The sequence below is a fragment of the Procambarus clarkii genome, chromosome 59 (assembly GCF_040958095.1).
Source record: "Procambarus clarkii isolate CNS0578487 chromosome 59, FALCON_Pclarkii_2.0, whole genome shotgun sequence".
Classification (NCBI taxonomy): Eukaryota; Metazoa; Arthropoda; class Malacostraca; order Decapoda; family Cambaridae; genus Procambarus; species Procambarus clarkii.
Window position 1 is genome coordinate 22,759,940 of NC_091208.1, and position 18,049 is coordinate 22,777,988.

Genomic DNA, 18,049 nt, shown 5'->3' on the forward strand with positions numbered 1-18,049 from the left:
TAGACAAATAACATTAAGTATAGAGGCCTTTGGCAAATTAGTTTTCCTAAAATTATAATGATAAAAACGCAAATAAATTAAAGTTAAAGTGTTAAAAACTGACAAAATGTCAGTTTCCTTCAGAAATCTACAACTGCTCTGTAATTGCAGATAACCGGTGATAACATGACACAGTTATCTCTACAAAGCTATCCTTTATCTCAATCACGCTGTGCCTCTCTCACCACACGAGATATGGCTCTTTCGTGCCACGCTTTGGCAGAGTTCACCGACAGCTTTTGACGCTACGAAGTACCGATGTCTACTGACTAACTATGGCGGACTGTGGAGTCTCAGCCACACAAGTGTCTGATCACAGCTCCGTGTACTCACAGTGGCTGAAGGTCTGCAGAAATGGCCACCAGACGATCACTATTCATTTCATTGTCAAATTCTGAACGACCATTTGACCAGGTCACCGAGAGTGTTCAGCGTGACGTCCATAGAGCGCTGGGGGCCAGCGTCCTCACACTCTGAAATTACACACTGGTGTGCTGAACCAGTTAGGATCGAGGGTGACGCCACACATCTCACTTCTTATTGGCTACAAGTCACTCGACCTGAGGATGGTTGACGAGGGAAAGACCATCAGAGCTGTATTGAGCAACAACTCTCCGGGTACTTAGCAATTTACTGCCAGATAAACAAGGGCATTAGTTACGGGCTCACCATAGCCCGTGCTACATGGACATTTCGTTCTGAGTAGCTAAATCTAAAACAATAATAAGGGCATTAGGCGAAAGGAAACGTGGAGTCCACGTCTAGTGAAACAAAATGAAGTCAGAAAATATTTAGAAATATACGACCAGGCTTGTCCCCGAGCTGAGAGGAATGAGCTATGAGGAAAAATTACTAGAACTGAATCTCACAACATTGGAAGACAGAAGTTAGGGGAGACATGATTACTACCTACAAAATTCACAGAGGAATTGACAGGGGTAGATAAACTATTCGACACAGGTGGAAACTGAGTACCCAAATGAGCCACAGGGACGTTAGAAAGAACTTTTTCATTGTCAGAGTAGTTGACAGGTGGAATGCATTAAGCAGTGATGTGGTGGAGGCTGACTCCATACACAGTTTCAAGTGTAGATATGATAGAGCCCAATAGGCTCAGGAACCTGTACACCAGTTGATTGACAGTTGAGAGGCGGGACCAAAGAGCCAGAGCTCAACCCCCGCAAGCACAACTAGATTAATACATACATACAGGCTGCCTGCCGCTGACAAAGTGAATTATAACTCAAAGAAGAGTGAAGACTGTCATGCTGGAGAGGTAACACGAGGCTACGTTTTGACAACACAACTCACACACACATCTGACCTTCCTGCAGGAGACACACACCTGCCTCTCTTCTTCCTTATGATACACCTGCCTCTCTTCTTCCTTATGATACACCTGCAGCTGGTGTGCCTCAAGCTTTCTCTCCTCCCAATGACTGCACGAGTGTTGACGGTGGCAACCCGCGGTGGCCAGGTCTAAATTGCTAAAAGTAGCGACCTGACGACCTAAAAGTAGCGAAATTGAAATAAGAGTAGCCCAATTTTTTTTTAGTTAATGATATTTATTTATTTATTTATTTACATACAAGAAGGTACATTGGGATTGTGAGGATACATAGGATAGTAATTACAATCTTGTAAAGCCACTAGTACGCGCAGCGTTTCGGGCAGAACAATAAAATATGGGTTTTGTGAATTGAAATAATAATTGAAATATGGGTTTCAAAGTAATATATTTTGATATATACAGTACATTACACGATGTTAATGGGATTCTTGTTGTGATTTGTGTATTTGTACTCACTGAATTTGTGCGCCCCTCTCTACCCTTGAGGGGTAGAGGGGGGGGGGGGGGTAGAAATAGCCTAAGCTACTCTATCCCTTTGAGATGTATATTTTTATTGTCTCAATAAACATACTTGAACTTGAAGTGGACTTTAATGTTTTTCGGCAGCTTTATTTCCTTAGTTTCCGAGCTGTTTTCTTTACCGTGTATGCTGTAATAAAGTATTCCTATATTTACAGTTGTTTCTCCCTGTGAAGATTATTAAACAATGGTGATTATAAGGGCGCGGAAGTTCAGCCTGGCCATCAGGGCCGCCAGCAGCCCTTGGGCCCGCCCCGGCTGCACCCAGTGTTTAATTTGGCCCCTTTGTGGCACCTTTGTGGCACCTTGGTATAAGCCTAACATGTATATATACACTGGCTGCCTGTCCCCCTACACATGATTTATTATTAACTATTATTTACAGTATACCCGGCTAAAGCGAACACAGTACAGTTTCGTCATAGGAGATTCCTAGATTGAAATTTCCTACCAAATTTCAATATATCCAAGTATTTTTAGTGTGAAATGCTGTTATTATATGCATAAATTGTTGGTTTAATAATATTACGGCCATCTCAACAAAGAACAATACATCCTAACCAGACGTTATATAATGATATTCTCAACAGTAGATAAAAGAAAATTAATTGTTACCTAATACCAGAATAGTATAAAAGCTTATCATAAACTACGGGATTTGTAGATCAGTGTTTAAAGGGAATTTGGAAGTAATAATGATACAGCTGATGCCATCTGTCGGCAGAAGAGAACACTATCAATTGGCTGGTCAATAATCGCCATACGACGCAGCTTACGCCATCTGTTGACATCAAATTACACTTATAACAAATTACCCCACAAAATACAACTAACGCCATCTCTGTTTTTTCCAACGCACTATAAATAGCCAAACAGCAACCCATAAGGCGGGTTGTTGTGCTCGGGTAGGAGGTTCCAAGCTCCGCCCACAGATGGTATGGGGTGCACAAATAAATGTTTGTTGACATTCACACAACAGCCAATCACAGGAAGGGATCAGCTAAAGGCTCCATCCACTTAATAAATCATCTTTATTCAGCACACCATCCTTGCTTATGACATTCTGATCCAACTTTAATCTATGTAAAAAGTGAAATGTTAAGTATTTAAAAGCATTAATAAAGCGATAATTAAATACTGCAGGATGTAACGAGTGTTATAGAAACATAGACTGGCTACCTAACTTGTGACGTCATCAGTGGGAGTTGCCTCACAAATAATATCGGCGATACAATGCCTCCGTCCTCTTATTGCTCTACATTATTCAGTTAGATGGAAATGTCTGTCTTGTATAAAACAGAAATTGTTGCTCTTTTGTACAACAACAAGGTTATTGAGCAAAGGACGTATTTCTTATTTTGCATTTTATTCATATAAGCGTTGGCATTCCCCGCAACAGCCAATCACAGGAAGGTATTTGTTGGAAACTGCCTTCAACAAGTTTTTTTTTTTTTTTTTTTTTTTTTTTTTTTTTTTTTTTTTTTTTTTTAGCAGGGATAATCCTGCGCGGGCCCTAAGCCTCTGGCTGGCCCACGAAGTGATGCTCGTTTCTGTTTTACCTGGGCGGAGGATGAGTATGTATGACCCGTATGGTCGCTTCAGTAAGATTCAACAAGTTGATTCCTAATGAACTCTTAACAATAAATTCGTTTAATAAACGAGTATTTAGGGTCAAGCTACAGATGAACATTATAGGATAACGGTGTTTTAGCTTGCAGCTTCGTTAGACAGAATCCCTGGTCTTAATTTTAAAAATAAAGAACTAGAAAGCGTATTTTATTGCTAATTTTTCGAGAAATAAATCCCAGTCTCATATTTGCGAACAGTTATTCAATGATTTTTTTTGGCTTAAGTTCTTATCATAATCCCTTTTGCAATCTCAACACCATCTGGCTCGTGTCTTGTAACTATCTTCGTTACTTAGCCTCAAAACCTCACATTTGTCTTACATATCCTCAACAGTAGATACAAAAAAATAATTGCAGAATTCTTTATACCAGCACGGTATAAAGCCTTATTATAAGCTACCAGACGTATAGATCAGTGTTTAAAGTAATAATAATACATTATTATTAATGTAATAATAATATTAAAATAATAATGATACAGCTGATGCCATCTGTCGGCAGAAGAGAACACTATCAACTGGCTGGTCAATAATGGCCATAAGATACAGCTTACGCCATCTGTTGACATCAAATTACACTTATAACAAATTACCCCACAAAATACAACTAACGCCATCTCTGTTTTTTCCAACGCACTATAAATAGCCAAACAGCAACCCATAAGGCGGGTTGTTGTGCTCGGGTAGGAGGTTCCAAGCTCCGCCCACAGATGGTATGGGGTGCATAATAAATGGCATATCATTGGTAGAAACTCTTTGTTGACATTCACACAACAGCCAATCACAGGAAGGGATCAGCTAAAGGCTCCATCCACTCAATAAATCATCTTTATTCAGCACACCATCCTTGCTTATGACATTCTGCTTCAACTTTAATCTACCTAAAAAGTGAAATGTTAAGTATTTAAAAGCATTAATAAAGTGATAATTAAATACTACAGGATGTAACGAGTGTTACAGAAACATGGGCTGGCTACCTTACTTGTGACGTCATTACTGGGGGTTGCCTTGACACAAATAATGATACGCTGCTCTGCCCTCTTATTCGAGTAAATTATTCAATTAGATGGAGATTTCTGTCAGGGGTAAAACAGAAATTGTTGTTCTTTTTCACAACCACCTTGTTGTTGTGCACAAGGACCTATTTCTTAGTTTAAATTTGATTCATAAAAGAGTGTTGGTATTCCCAGCAAAAGCCAATCACAGGAAGGTATTTCCGGAAGCTCGGCCTCCTTATGGACTCAGCACATCGCTCTAGCTCATGGCTCTCTGTTTCATCTCTTGTATATACAAACTATGACTTTTTTCGATTACTGTTATAATTAATAATATGAGATATAAAAGTTTTTACACAAAATGGCTAAATTCTGCCATTAAATGGACCTTGTCTGGTATACATACAAACATACACCAATTTATTACCATTCATCCATTATTAATTTCAAATGTAATGTATACTGTCTAGTTTTTTCCTCTCGCCATTACTTGGTGCAATATTTGAAACTTGTCTATTTATTTATCGCTCTATCTATTATTTTGTATTTATATTTACAAGTTTCTGTGCTTGGAAGAAAACTCTGCATTGAATTGGGACTAATTTATTAAATAATATTATTTAGTATTAATTAATATTTACAATTATTATTAATTACAATTATTTATAGCTTAGTTACTTTCATGTAACTCGCAATCGTACATTCTTAACATTAATAGCCCAAATTAGCTCATCTTGCTTTTAAATTAGCCCAAAAAGTAGCAAGTAGCGAACTTAAAAATTTGGGAGCGCGGGGCTCTCAAAAGTCGCCCAATTCGCTACTTGTAGCCCAATCTGGCAACACTGTGGCATCCGCCTCCGTGTTGATGCTTACAATATTACAACAGTAATATTGACACAGTAGACAACTTTAACTGAACTTTTATGGATAAAGAATTAGGTCAATACTTATTACACAGCCACTATAGTAGGCCTAGAGATTAGAACAAGTTTTAAAGTTATGAACTTTATCCTGATAATAGTTTAAAACTCAAGTAAACGTTCAGTATACATATTTTGTATGAATTTAATCAGTTTATTATGGAGGCCACGTCCATCCTGTGGGTGTAGGTAGCAGAAAAGTTACATGGGGTCCCGCATGGACCTCAGTTTATTGACCTCTTAGCAAAGCAGTTTACATTTGAAGTGAGGTAGTGGAGTTTAAGTATGTTCTTTGAGACAAGAAAGAAATACATCTCAAAGGGATAGAGTAGCTTAGGCTATTTCTACCCCCCAAGGTAGTGGAGGTCATCACTACATACAGGCGTGGGCGTGAGGCACCACCCACCCTCATTACATACAGGCGCGGGCGTGGGGCACCACCCACCTTCACTACATACAGGCGCGGGCGTGGGGCACCACCCACCCTCATTACATACAGGCGCGGGCGTGGGGCACCACCCACCCTCATTACATACAGGCGCGGGCGTGGGGCACCACCCACCCTCATTACATACAGGCGTGGGCGTGGGGCACCACCCACCCTCATTACATACAGGCGCGGGCGTGGGGCACCACCCACCTTCACTACATACAGGCGTGGGCGTGGGGCACCACCCACCTTCACTACATACAGGCGTGGGCGTGGGGCACCACCCACCCTCATTACATACAGGCGCGGGCGTGGGGCACCACCCACCTTCACTACATACAGGCGCGGGCGTGGGGCACCACCCACCCTCATTACATACAGGCGCGGGCGTGGGGCACCACCCACCTTCACTACATACAGGCGCGGGCGTGGGGCACCACCCACCCTCATTACATACAGGCGTGGGCGTGGGGCACCATCCACCCTCATTACATACAGGCGTGGGCGTGGGGCACCACCCACCCTCATTACATACGGGCGTGGGGCACCACCCACCTTCACTACATACAGGCGCGGGCGTGGGGCACCACCCACCTTCACTACATACAGGCGTGGGGCACCACCCACCCTCACTACATACAGGCGCGGGCGTGGGCGTGGGGCACCACCCACCCTCACTACATACAGGCGCGGGCGTGGGCGTGGGGCACCACCCACCCTCACTACATACAGGCGCGGGCGTGGGCGTGGGGCACCACCCACCCTCACTACATACAGGCGCGGGCGTGGGCGTGGGGCACCACCCAGAAGCCTAGGGAGGTTGGCGGGAGATGAAGGAGTGCCGGGGGCAGGGGCGTGGGTGTCAGGTCTGGCAGGTCTCCTTCAGGCGTCATCTGCAGCAGTTGACCGTTCAACATCACTTGCCTGAACGGAGGAAATTGATGTGGATAATTATTGATGATAAGCGTGCATGCGTGTGAACATCTCAGATCACTTAATTGATGCATTATAAGTCGTTGAAGAGAGAAGAATTACCAGAAGTCTGGAAGACTGCAAATATAGTGCCAATATACAAAGAGAAACACAAGAAAGTGAACTACATGTCATGGTCCTTAACATACCCTTGAAGGTCATAACAAATATTAGAACAAAAACGTTATTAGTACAATCTATACGATTGAAGAATCTTTAAATGGAACCCCAGATTGGGCTCAAGGACGGAAAATCCTCCCTCACAAACCAAATAGCTTTTGACAGAGCTGCAGAATGCACATATAATGCACTATTGCGCATTGTATGAGCAGAATGCAGAGTTGTGCAGTGTGAGAAAGAGGCAGACATGTTACCTCACATGACACTTGCAGCAGAGTGAAGGGTCAGTGTGAAGACAGGAGAGAATGGAGATCGTGATGGCGGGTTCAAACAGGGGGGCGGTATTAGGTTAGTTCATTTATTATGCACCCCATACAGGTGCATAATAAATGCACCTGTATGAGGTGCATTTATTATGCATATATATTATTCAAAGTTGTGGGCGGTAGAGGCAAATGTTTACACGGGCTCAAAGACTGAACCCAAAATTTCTTCCTTGAATATATAAGATCCCTGTCACATACCTGGACTGTAGGTCCCCATCTGGAGGAAGCAGCAGGTACTGGAGGAGAGGTGAAGTGGCCAGGTGACCCTCGAGCCTCACCTGCGTCGCCTCCTTCAGCAGGTTCATTCCGAACACCACCACAGATCCTGTAGAGGAATTGTAACATTAGCACAACTCGTGTGGGGAGATTGTATGTAACATTATCCCAGTTCCTGTAAAGGGGGATTGTATCATGATGAAGTTATGTCTAGTTGGTTAAATTTTAGAACAAGGGATCGAATACCGATCACGTTGTTTGATCACGTTGACTATGTATTAGGACCATCGGTCAAAAGATACTTCAAGTGGTCAGGTGTTGAGTCAAATAATCATATTTTGGATCAAAGAATTGAAAAGCCAAGTGTGGGGTCGGTCACTGTTTCAAATATTAGATAAAAGAACCATTAGATCAAATATTAATTATAGTCATATATCGTAATGACATTACAATTTCGCTAACAAATCTACTGAGCCAAATAAATGAATATATAACCTATCGACTTGAGAATGGTCCAGGACGGACCGAAACGTCGTCGTCCCTTCACCTTCTAGTGTGTGGTCTGGTCAAACATATAACCTATTTATATTGATCAATACATTAAGGGATGATATCTGAAAGATAAGCAATAGATGTTATGATGTAAATCAGCACCTTAGAGGGGTGCTAATTATGTGGTTCTCACTCCCTCGATTCTCAATACTGATGTCGATTTAGAGATGAACTGCCATAGTGGCAGAACAAGCTGAGTGATCATGTTCACCAAGGAACATGAACATGATAGGTCTTACCTGGCGTGTGATCAGCGGTGATGTTCCTGAGGCAGTGGGCGTAGAGGCGTGTGGTTGGCGGGACCTGACGGAGACGCAGACGAAGGACACGGCCTCCTACAAGCCTCTTGTAGAGTACTGAGAGCCAGTAGTCCTGCAGGAGCCGGGTGGTGGTGTAAGGGAGGCCACCGGGGGCGGGGGTCGGATGCGTAGTGGGATTAAAACAGATATGAACATATGAACATAAGAACAAAGGTAACTGCAGAAGGCCTATTGGCCCATACGAGGCAGCTCCTGTAACATGATTAATGTTACTTCTCTTTATTCCAACTTTATGGTTTTACGCCCGTCTTTTTCAGTCTGATATATTCTGTACAACTCTGCCTATGAATCTCAGTCTCCTACACTCCCTCTTCCCTCCCTCCCTGCGACCGCTCCCTCACCGGGTTAGGGACTAGGTCCATAGAGATGAGGGCGTAGCATCCCTCGTACAGCGTCTGTCTGGCTACTAACTGGATTCCGCCTCCTTCATGGCCACCATGGTCCTGGCCACCATGGTCTCCGTCACCGCCGGCCATGGTCGCCGCCACCCCCAGCTTGTCCAGCCAGAGGAAGCCGCCGACGTAGGCGTCACTCAGGCCTCGGGCGCCCCCGCCGTAGGCCGACCCCGTCTCCGCTGACAACAACAACATTCTTTATACTCAATATTGTCTGCAAAACTGAAAGTCAAAGTTACAGCACTAAGAGAGGATGTATATAATGACGACAATTAACACGCGATGAACAACGTGACAGTGTCACACCTCAAAGGAAGGATTAAGACAGGAATTTCCTTAAGTACTTTCGTATGTAATAATACATCTTCAGAAGGATGGATTTACAGATCAGTAGGTTGGATATAAAGGTAGGAAAGAGGTGAGGTGAGGTACAGTGAGGTACTCTGCCCTTCACCACCTTCCCTACCCTTCTCCTACGCCCCATTACAGTAGAAGATGGAGTGAGTACTTACTCAGCCAAATAGGAGTGCCAGGTGAGAGGTGATCCCTAACACCAACAACTTGGTCAATCTGCCACTTGAACTGGTCCATGACGGCGGGTGAGAGGAAGTCGTCCACTTGAGCGGTTCTGCCGTCCAAGTAGTACCTGAGGACGGTGATGAGTGTGAGGTGAAGGTTGGTGTTGCTGGTGCTGGGGTAGTGGAGGAGGGGTCGTGGCTGGTGCTGGCGTAGTGGAGGAGGGGTCGTGGCTGGTGCTGGCGTAGTGGAGGAGGGGTCGTGGCTGGTGCTGGCGTAGTGGAGGAGGGGTCGTAAGTGGTGCTAGGGCGTGGAGGATGGTCGTAAGTGGTGCTAGGGCGTGGAGGACGGTCGTAAGTGGTGCTAGGGCGTGGAGGATGGTCGTAAGTGGTGCTAGGGCGTGGAGGACGGTCGTAAGTGGTGCTAGGGCGTGGAGGACGGTCGTAAGTGGTAGTGAATAAGTGGACCACGGTCGTGTGTTGTGTTGGGGTAGTGGAAGAGGGTCGTAAGTGGTGCTGGGGTAGTGAAGGAGGGGTCGTGGGTGCTCGTACAGAAGTGGGTGTATCTCCGTGACATACAGTAGTGTACAATAAGTGTTGAACATGACAAACAACAGTGACTGTGTGACAGGCTGTGTCATGAACACATCCTTCACAACACATGTGTCAACATCTTCAGTACCATGTGTCGCTCTTATTCTCGGTCATATGTGTGTACCATTTTATTATATACTTAAGAGAAGAATTTGTAAATTACAGTAATTGGCTTGAGTGGTGTTCCCGCTTAAGATCAACACGCCGAGGTCTCTGAAGAGTGTGCGTGTGCGTGCGTGCGTGCGTGTGCGTGCGTGCGTGCGTGTGTGTGCGTGTGCGTGCGTGCGTGTGTGTGCGTGTGCGTGCTGGGAGAGGATTGTGTTCATGAGTACTTACTGATGCCAGGAGAGCGCGCTCAGGTTGAACTTCAAGGAGCTTAAGAACTCTCGCAGGAACGCAATTGATTCTTTACCAACTCCTAGGAAGATAATATTAATTAATTATATATATATATATATATATATATATATATATATATATATATATATATATATATATATATATATATATATATATATATATATATATATATATAATGTTAGGCTTATATCGATATATCCCCCCCCCGCCACCCTCCGGGTCGAATTATTGACCTTCTCCAAGATGCAACCCCATAACAAGCCGACTGACGCCTGAGTACCTACTTACTGCTAGGTGAACAGGCGCATTAGGGGGATAGGAAGCGTGCCCAACCATTTCTGTCCCGTCAGGGATTCGAACCCGGAATTCTTAATTGTTGATCGAGAACAAACCCGACTGTACTAAAGGGACTCTCTATGTATGTTTATATTCATTATAACTGGAAATTTATATATAAAAAGAGTTCCTTGCATTTCTGTGACACAAAATAGGCTTATAAAATACAAAAATTATTGTTATTTTGAAATCAAACCTTAGCCTGATAGCTGAGTGGACAGCGCTTCGGATTTGTAGTCCAGAGGTTCCGGGTTCGATCCCCGGTGGAGGCGGAAACAAATGGGCATAGTTTCTTTCATCCTAATGCTCCTATTCTCCTAATAGTAAATAGCTACCTGGGAGTTAGACAGCTGCTACGGGCTGCTTCCTGGCGGATGTGTAACAAAAAAGGAGGCCTGGTCGAGGACCGGGCCGCGGGGACGCTAAACCCCGAAATCCTCTCAAGATAACTTCAAGATAAGAGGAGTATGCATACCATCTTGCGCCAGAGGGGAAAGCTATTAGGGCGCCCTACTGTAGTCACTGTACAAGCTCCTCAGTACCATGCACTTACACACAACGTATCAAGAAATAACGTTGATCAATACCCACAAGATGTGCATACATAAGCAATGAACTAGACCAACAATAATATACACAGTACCATTGTATAGTTCCTGCTGGCCTCGTGGCTTGGGTCTGGTGACGTCTGGTTCCTGTTGGCCTCGGGGCTCGGGTCTGGTGACGTCTGGTTCCTGCTGGCCTCCGGGCTTGGGTCTGGTGACGTCTGGTTCCTGCTGGCCTTCGGGCTTGGGTCTGGTGACGTCTGGTTCCTGTTGGCCTCGGGGCTCGGGTCTGGTGACGTCTGGTTCCTGCTGGCCTCCGGGCTTGGGTCTGGTGACGTCTGGTTCCTGCTGGCCTTCGGGCTTGGGTCTGGTGACGTCTGGTTCCTGTTGACCTAGGGGCTCGGGTCTGGTGACGTCTGGTTCCTGCTGGCCTCGTGGCTTGGGTCTGGTGACGTCTGGTTCCTGTTGGCCTCGGGGCTTGGGTCTGGTGACGTCTGGTTCCTGTTGGCCTCGTGGCTTGGGTCTGGTGACGTCTGGTTCCTGTTGACCTAGGGGCTCGGGTCTGGTGACGTCTGGTTCCTGTTGGCCTCGGGGCTCGGGTCTGGTGACGTCTGGTTCCTGCTGGCCTCGTGGCTTGGGTCTGGTGACGTCTGGTTCCTGCTGGCCTCGTGGCTCGGGTCTGATGACGTCTGGTTCCTGCTGGCCTCGGGGCTTGGGTCTAGTGACGTCTGGACCAACAACGAGAGCGTGATGGGGACCGGGGAAGTACTGGTCCAGCTCCTGACGCAGCTGCAGATAATCCTGAGCCGCCTCCTGGCCCGTGACGCTCCAGCCGAACTTGTGACCATACGCGTTGGGTTCTGTGGACACGAATGCAAGAGTTTTGAGTCCCGTGTTCCGGCAGATGGTACATAAATGGCTTTAATTAAAAAGAAACATATAAATAGTTCGTTAAATAGCACACAAAGTCTTACTGGGGCTCCATTGCTCTATATATCACGCGAGCGAAGGTGCTGGTCCCAGCCACGTCGTTTGGAATGGTCAAGTATTTAAACGGTACAGCTTGGGGACCAATCAGGTTTATCATTTGTTAAATATACTGTGTATGTGTATCTTCACTTTAATAAGACTTAATCAAAATCCTCAGATTAGGCAAAATTGTAATTAATTTTGTCAATAAAGATGTTAATAATAATAATAATCTTTCAACCATCGCCCACAGGATGGGTACGAGGTGCATCAGAAATAAATGAAATAGTACTTATATGTACGAATATTCACACTTTGGGCTGATTTAAGTGTTCAGTGCGAAGACTGGCACGTGGGAGATGTGGTAATAGTGATTGATGATTGATGAAGATTAAGCCACCCAAGAGGTGGCACGGGCATGAATAGCCCGTAAGTGGTGGCTCCTTTGAGCCATTACCAGTATCATTAGCTGATACTGGAGATCTGTGGAGGTGCGACTGCACCCTGCGTGACGGGAGATGTCTCCCGTGGTAATAGTGTGAAATACCAGACCCATAGATGAGTTACCATTGCCGAGCTGCCAGATGAGTCGAGCTCCTCTGGCGGCAGCGTCGCGCATCAGGAGCCTGACGTTGCTGGGGTCCCAGGAACCGTCCTCAGCACGGTAGAACTGATTCACATCAAACAGCAGTGTCATTCCTGCTGCCTCTGCCAGCCCCAGCAGTTGACTCCAGGATTCTCCTGTCCACGAAACACAGTATAAGTTATTCACATTCTAACTATACAACCTAGGATTGCTAGCGGTGCTGGAGGAATAGATCTACTGGTGGTCAAAACAAGTTTAGGTACACATAACAATGTGCTGCTACCTTATTCTGTATGAAGGATTACAGAGTGTAGATCACGAGCTAGCTATTAGTTCATCTAATGTCCTCCATCTTACAAGATGGTTAGTCATAGATGGTATCAGGAGAACACGTGAGATGCTCGTCTAGCCTACTACAGTCGCTCACTAGCAATCTCTGGGTACAGCACAAGAATATCTTCCAATATTCGTCAGCGTATGAAGTAGTTACAAAGCTCTAGATTATTTAAATGTTAGTTATAAGTCGTACGAAGCAAGGCAAGGGAGTCAGTAATGAAGTGATAATTTTGCTAGTTTCAATTCATTTTAATTGTTTCACCTAAACGATTTTGATTAACAAAAGTATATCAAGCAAGTTTATCCATCAGCCTCACTTGTCATTGTGAAGTTGGTGAAGGTTGAGGAGTCGTGGTCAGTGTTGCAGGAGCGGTCATCCAGGCCGCCGTCTGGATGGCGTCCATCCCTGATGTCACTGTGGGCGCCGACGTCTGGATGACGTCCATCCCTGACGTCACTGTGGGCGTCGCCTTCAGACCTGGAGACGGGACTCCAGTCTGACTGGCTTCTGGAATGCTGGTAGTTCGTCCATATAGTGTTGCTTGAGTAGGTAATGTCCCTCTCGTCTTCAGTGGTGTTGTCAGCGTGGCTATTCCTACTGTCGGATCCATTCCTATCATTTTTGAGTGAAGGATCTCCGGATTGGTCGTCCTCTAGGACATGGCGTGAGGGCACCGGGGCGCCAGTGTCAGGTCTGAGCAGCCCGTCAGGAGACGAAGGTAGCTGCCAAACCCTCGGCTCGTAGGTGAGGAAGTTGGCTGCTGAACCTCCCATCCTGAGGATGGCCGGGGCCAGGGCTCGGGTCAAGGTCAGCACCAGAGGGGAACTGAGGACACAGGTCACATCAGGTTAGTCTGGGTAATGTGCTCCTTGGTTTGCTAAGTATGCGAGTATTTGAATATCTACGATGATGTGTGTGTACTACTGGTGTCCCACCTGGTGTTAAAGTTGAACCACTGGTGTTGGATCAAGCGGGGGCCCAGAGCCACGCTTAGGAAGGTGTCAGGCACCTCCCTCACCACCTGGGCCTCGTCCACGTCTGCCACGCCCGTCTTGGCCACGCCCGTCTTGGCCACGCCTGTCTTGGCCACGCCCGTCTTGGCCACGCCCGTCTTGGCCACGCCCGTCTTGGCCACGCCCGTCTTGACCACTCCCACTTTCCTCCAATCTATCGTGAAGAGGGAAGAAAGTAGCGGTGAGGACAACAGCAGCAGAGCGACCTGTTCGCTTATCACAGTGTATATATGATATATGTATAATATATATGGAATTAACATATTGTACTCTCCTAGTTGTGCTTGCAGGGATGAGCTCCTGGCTCTGCCTTCCGACATTCTTAGATTAATGCAGTGACTGAGTTCCAATACTTCCCATCATATTTACATTTAAAACTGTGTATTGAGTTAGTTACAACCAGTTCTCGGTCTGACATATTCCGAATATTAACGACTCTAACACTGAAACAAATTCTTATATCGATAACTCAAGTGTTTACAACAAATACAAATATTTATTCAGGTAAAGTACATACATACAAGGTGAAATACAAAAGTTGATGGATTTATAGATAGAGATAGTACATACAATGCCTAAAGCCACTATTACGCAAAGCGTTTCGGGCAGGTTTGACTGGTGTTCATCTCTGGAACATTGTTCTATTGTTCCAAGTATGTAGAGGCAGTGTGTTGTGTGTTCCGTCGTGGTCTGGAGGTTGGCAGAGTGTAACTTGGTGGTAGTTGGCTTTGGTGTGTGTTACGAACCAAAATTCCCCGCCCGAGCACGAATTCCACGTGCTCGGGCGTGGAATTTTGGTTCGTAACAGTGTGGTTGATGTGTATATAATGCCTCGCCCATGTCCACTCTTGTGTTGTCGCTGTATCTGTCGAGTGTTTACTATAGTCAAATACCACACACAAACTTGACTGGTTTTTTATTTACATTACGACTGTAACTTGCTTAATAAACGTCATCTAATCAAATCAATGTCGCGTACGAAGTAGAGCCTGGTCCATGCACAGGCTAATTATTCAAACACCAAGAATATCTAGAATTCAAACAGAAAATCATATATCTGTATATTCCTGTACCTGAAAGATTACCTGTAATATATAACTACATCTTTAACTAATTATGGGTAATGTGAATCAATTCCATCCTGTTATACTGTATACAAAAAGCAATTGTGAACGAAATATACTTATTTTTGGTGTGCGTGATGCGTGAGCTGCCCAGAGAGTGTTGAGCAACAGTGTCTGAACCTGTCGGTCAAGCTGCCTCTTGTCCTCTCCTGCAGGCACTCTTCGTCTGGAGTGCCTGGACACCATTCTCACTAACTCGTGTGCCAGGAGTGTCACTCGCTTCTTGTGGTCTGGCTTGAGAAATGTCCTCTTCATAGCTCGCAAATGGTCGTTAGGCGAGGGAACGAGGCTGGCATGGCTGGGGTTAAACTCTTCCTGAATATGTTCCAACCACTCAATTAAATTGCAGGTCTCACTCATCCGCAGTAGAGGACCCTGAAATTTTGTGATCCATTGTCTGGCTCGATAAATCACACGGTGGAAATTGTCCTTCACTTCCGTTATGTCGTGTCTGTCAGTGGCAGCTTGGAGAGTGTAGAGGTCTTCGAGGGCCTCGTCCACCCATCCCAGGAGACGAGTGTAGGCCTTGCACCCTGGAAGGTGCTCCTGGAGGCCCTTCCGGAGACCCTCCGTCACTACCGCTCCCTGTAACACTTGCAAGCACGCCCCAAGCACCAGCAGTCGCAACATGCCCGTGATATCTAGCATTGATTGATAGTTAATTACAATGTCCACTTATCCTGGCACTATATAGTTCAATATCCTGTATTCAGGTATACTGTGTCGAAATTTTCTTCTTTGACGGGTCTGGCGTTCACCGCCTGGGGAGAGGAGTATCGACCCGTCGGCCCACAGTAGCTCTCAAGAGCACTGTGGGAGCCGGGGCGGGAGGGAGCAGCAGTGGTGGGCGGGTGCACTGGGCGGGTACACCCACGCGGGAAGTTATAAGTGGCTTGTTAGTGTTGGAAGTGATGGTGGTGGTAGTGGTGGTTGTGTGGGGTAGGGGTGCCAGTAGTGACAAGTTACTGGTCGTCGTGGGTGTACTGGTGGTGGTAGTTGTGGTAGGAATACTGGTGGTGGTAGTTGTGGGGGTATGGATAGTTGTGGTCACGGGGGGGGGGGGGGGAAACGCCTCTACTCGCTACTAATGTCACATCATGTTGTCGCCTCTCTTCTCCAGCTCTACAATGGTTTGTTTATTACCAGATCTCTCTTGTAATAAACTGTCTCTCTCTCTCTCTCTCTCTCTCTCTCTCTCTCTCTCTCTCTCTCTCTCTCTCTCTCTCTCTCTCTCTCTCTCTCTCTCTCTCTCTCTCTCTCTCTGTCTCTCTCTCTCTCTCTCTCTGTCTCTCTCTCTCTGTCTCTCTCTCTCTCTCTCTCTCTCTCCCTCCCTCTCCCGCTTCAGCTTCACTTCCTGTCACCTGTTTCCGTACCTCGTGTCACGTGACCTTCAGGTATCAGCTGACTCAAACACCGTTGACCTATTTTTCAAGATATTTGCATATATCAACAGATTTATATATTTGTAAATTATGTTACCTGCCGGCTAGTCGAAGATACATTATAGTTTTGTTTTTGTCAGTGAATGTTGCTTTGTTTCACCAGTAAGTTGACGCGCAGCACACGGACACAATACGTCTCTTATGTTTATCAAGGTCATCTTAGCCAAGGGGGGGCGAGCATGTGAGAGATAATCCATCAGTAGGTAAAATGTTTATCTACCATCCAGTTACTAGCCTTCGTGGATGGTATTTACCCTGACTGTGCAGACAATAACGTACTCTACTAGTATTTACCTATTATGTCCACAGGGTCCAGCAATAGCTCCCTATAGCCACGAAATTAACATTTGTTAAACAAATCCACAAGGGCCGTGATGAGGGTTTGAACCTATGTCTCAGAGGATCCCAGAAGTGTCTTAATCTGTGTTTAACTATATTTGTTCTTCATATTGCGTGAGTGACATCTATATTAGTTTTCGTCGCGGCCTTTGCCACTGTAGGAAGTCTGAGAGGAGGGGGAGGGGTGAGTGGGCCTTAGAGGGGGTGACACAGGTGTAAAGAGGCAGAGGAGTACAGGTGTTATGGCTCTTCACACCTGCGCTCCACCATAAGTGTAGCGAGGCTGGCAGAGATCGGAGCACTGCTGATGGCTGACACAGACCCAGGTCACTGCTGGGGCACACTACCTGCGTCAGGAGACGTCCACCGGACGGGGCACCTACAAGACACTTCAACCCGGACCCACCTGTGCCAACGGCTCTCCCAAGAAGACTATTACAACACTGTCAAGTTCGCTATCGGGTACCAAGAGCTGCAGAAGCGCTGGTCTACAGGCTGGGGACTCCAGGGGCACAGAGACTCCCTCCAGGGGCACAGAGACTCCCTCCAGGGGCACAGAGACTCCCTCCAGGGGCACAGAGACTCCCTCCAGGGGCACAGAGCCTCACTCCAGGGGCACAGAGACTCCCTCCAGGGGCACAGAGACTCCCTCCAATGTCATAGGAACGTACTGCTGGAACGGGAAGACGAACCTTGGTGGCATAGAGACACGTTCCAGAAGCATAGAGAAACAAAGGGGACGCGTCACAGGAAAAACAGCCTTCATCTGCCCATCAGGGAGTTAGCGATACCTACAGCATACCCCGAGGAATATGTGGGCGAGGCTGCCTCCAGCTCGCGGTTGTGGGACTCTATGGCGGGAAACATGTCTTTAGGGAGGCCGTCGTCCCTCTTGTCTACACTATCCTCATCTTCAGGAGATTCATCCCCGTACTCAGAGGACTTGTCCCCTTCCTCAGAGGGGTCATATCCCTCACCAGGAGCCTCGTCTCCATACGCCACCCTCAGCGCTCTCGGTCGAGCTCATGAAATGGAAAATACCAGCGTCCAAGAAACGTTGTGTACGTCGTCCCCTAAATGTGCGTCATTTCCCGTTGGTACGTCGTC

At 46.2% G+C, this 18,049-nt stretch overlaps 3 protein-coding genes across 7 annotated transcripts in view; 1 reads left to right on the forward strand and 2 right to left on the reverse strand.

The window, feature by feature from the left end:
* Positions 1–524, reverse strand: part of LOC123768157 (two pore channel protein 1) — a 95,144-nt gene extending 94,620 nt beyond the window's left edge. Inside the window, exon 1 of the mRNA XM_045758539.2 lies at positions 373–524. The gene's annotated coding sequence lies outside the window, so the exon portion shown is untranslated. The remainder of the gene's footprint in view (positions 1–372) is intronic.
* A 4,594-nt stretch (positions 525–5,118) lies between these two features.
* Positions 5,119–18,049, reverse strand: part of LOC123768156 (inactive heparanase-2) — a 22,607-nt gene continuing 9,676 nt past the window's right edge. Inside the window, exons 1-12 of one of the 3 annotated variants that reach the window (XM_069307003.1) lie at positions 15,221–16,032; positions 13,960–14,191; positions 13,341–13,849; positions 12,669–12,842; positions 11,231–11,992; positions 10,228–10,309; positions 9,295–9,428; positions 8,729–8,961; positions 8,307–8,439; positions 7,498–7,624; positions 6,644–6,805; positions 5,119–6,130 (exon numbers count right to left, since the gene is read on the reverse strand). In XM_069307003.1, coding sequence (XP_069163104.1) covers positions 6,649–6,805; positions 7,498–7,624; positions 8,307–8,439; positions 8,729–8,961; positions 9,295–9,428; positions 10,228–10,309; positions 11,231–11,992; positions 12,669–12,842; positions 13,341–13,849; positions 13,960–14,191; positions 15,221–15,809 — 3,132 coding nt within the window. In that variant the 5' untranslated portion in view covers positions 15,810–16,032 and the 3' untranslated portion in view covers positions 5,119–6,130; positions 6,644–6,648. Of the gene's footprint in view, positions 6,806–7,497; positions 7,625–8,306; positions 8,440–8,728; positions 8,962–9,294; positions 9,429–10,227; positions 10,310–11,230; positions 11,993–12,668; positions 12,843–13,340; positions 13,850–13,959; positions 14,192–15,220; positions 16,033–18,049 lie in introns of those variants that run through there. The other 2 variants (XM_069307002.1, XM_069307004.1) reach the window with 2 other exon arrangements.
* The window catches only part of LOC123768155 (uncharacterized), a 6,265-nt gene continuing 5,385 nt past the window's right edge, over positions 17,170–18,049 (forward strand). The window contains exon 1 of one of the 3 annotated variants that reach the window (XM_045758533.2): positions 17,170–18,049. This exon is cut by the window's right edge and continues 190 nt beyond it. In XM_045758533.2, coding sequence (XP_045614489.2) covers positions 17,250–18,049 — 800 coding nt within the window. In that variant the 5' untranslated portion in view covers positions 17,170–17,249. The other 2 variants (XM_045758534.2, XR_006774056.2) reach the window with 2 other exon arrangements.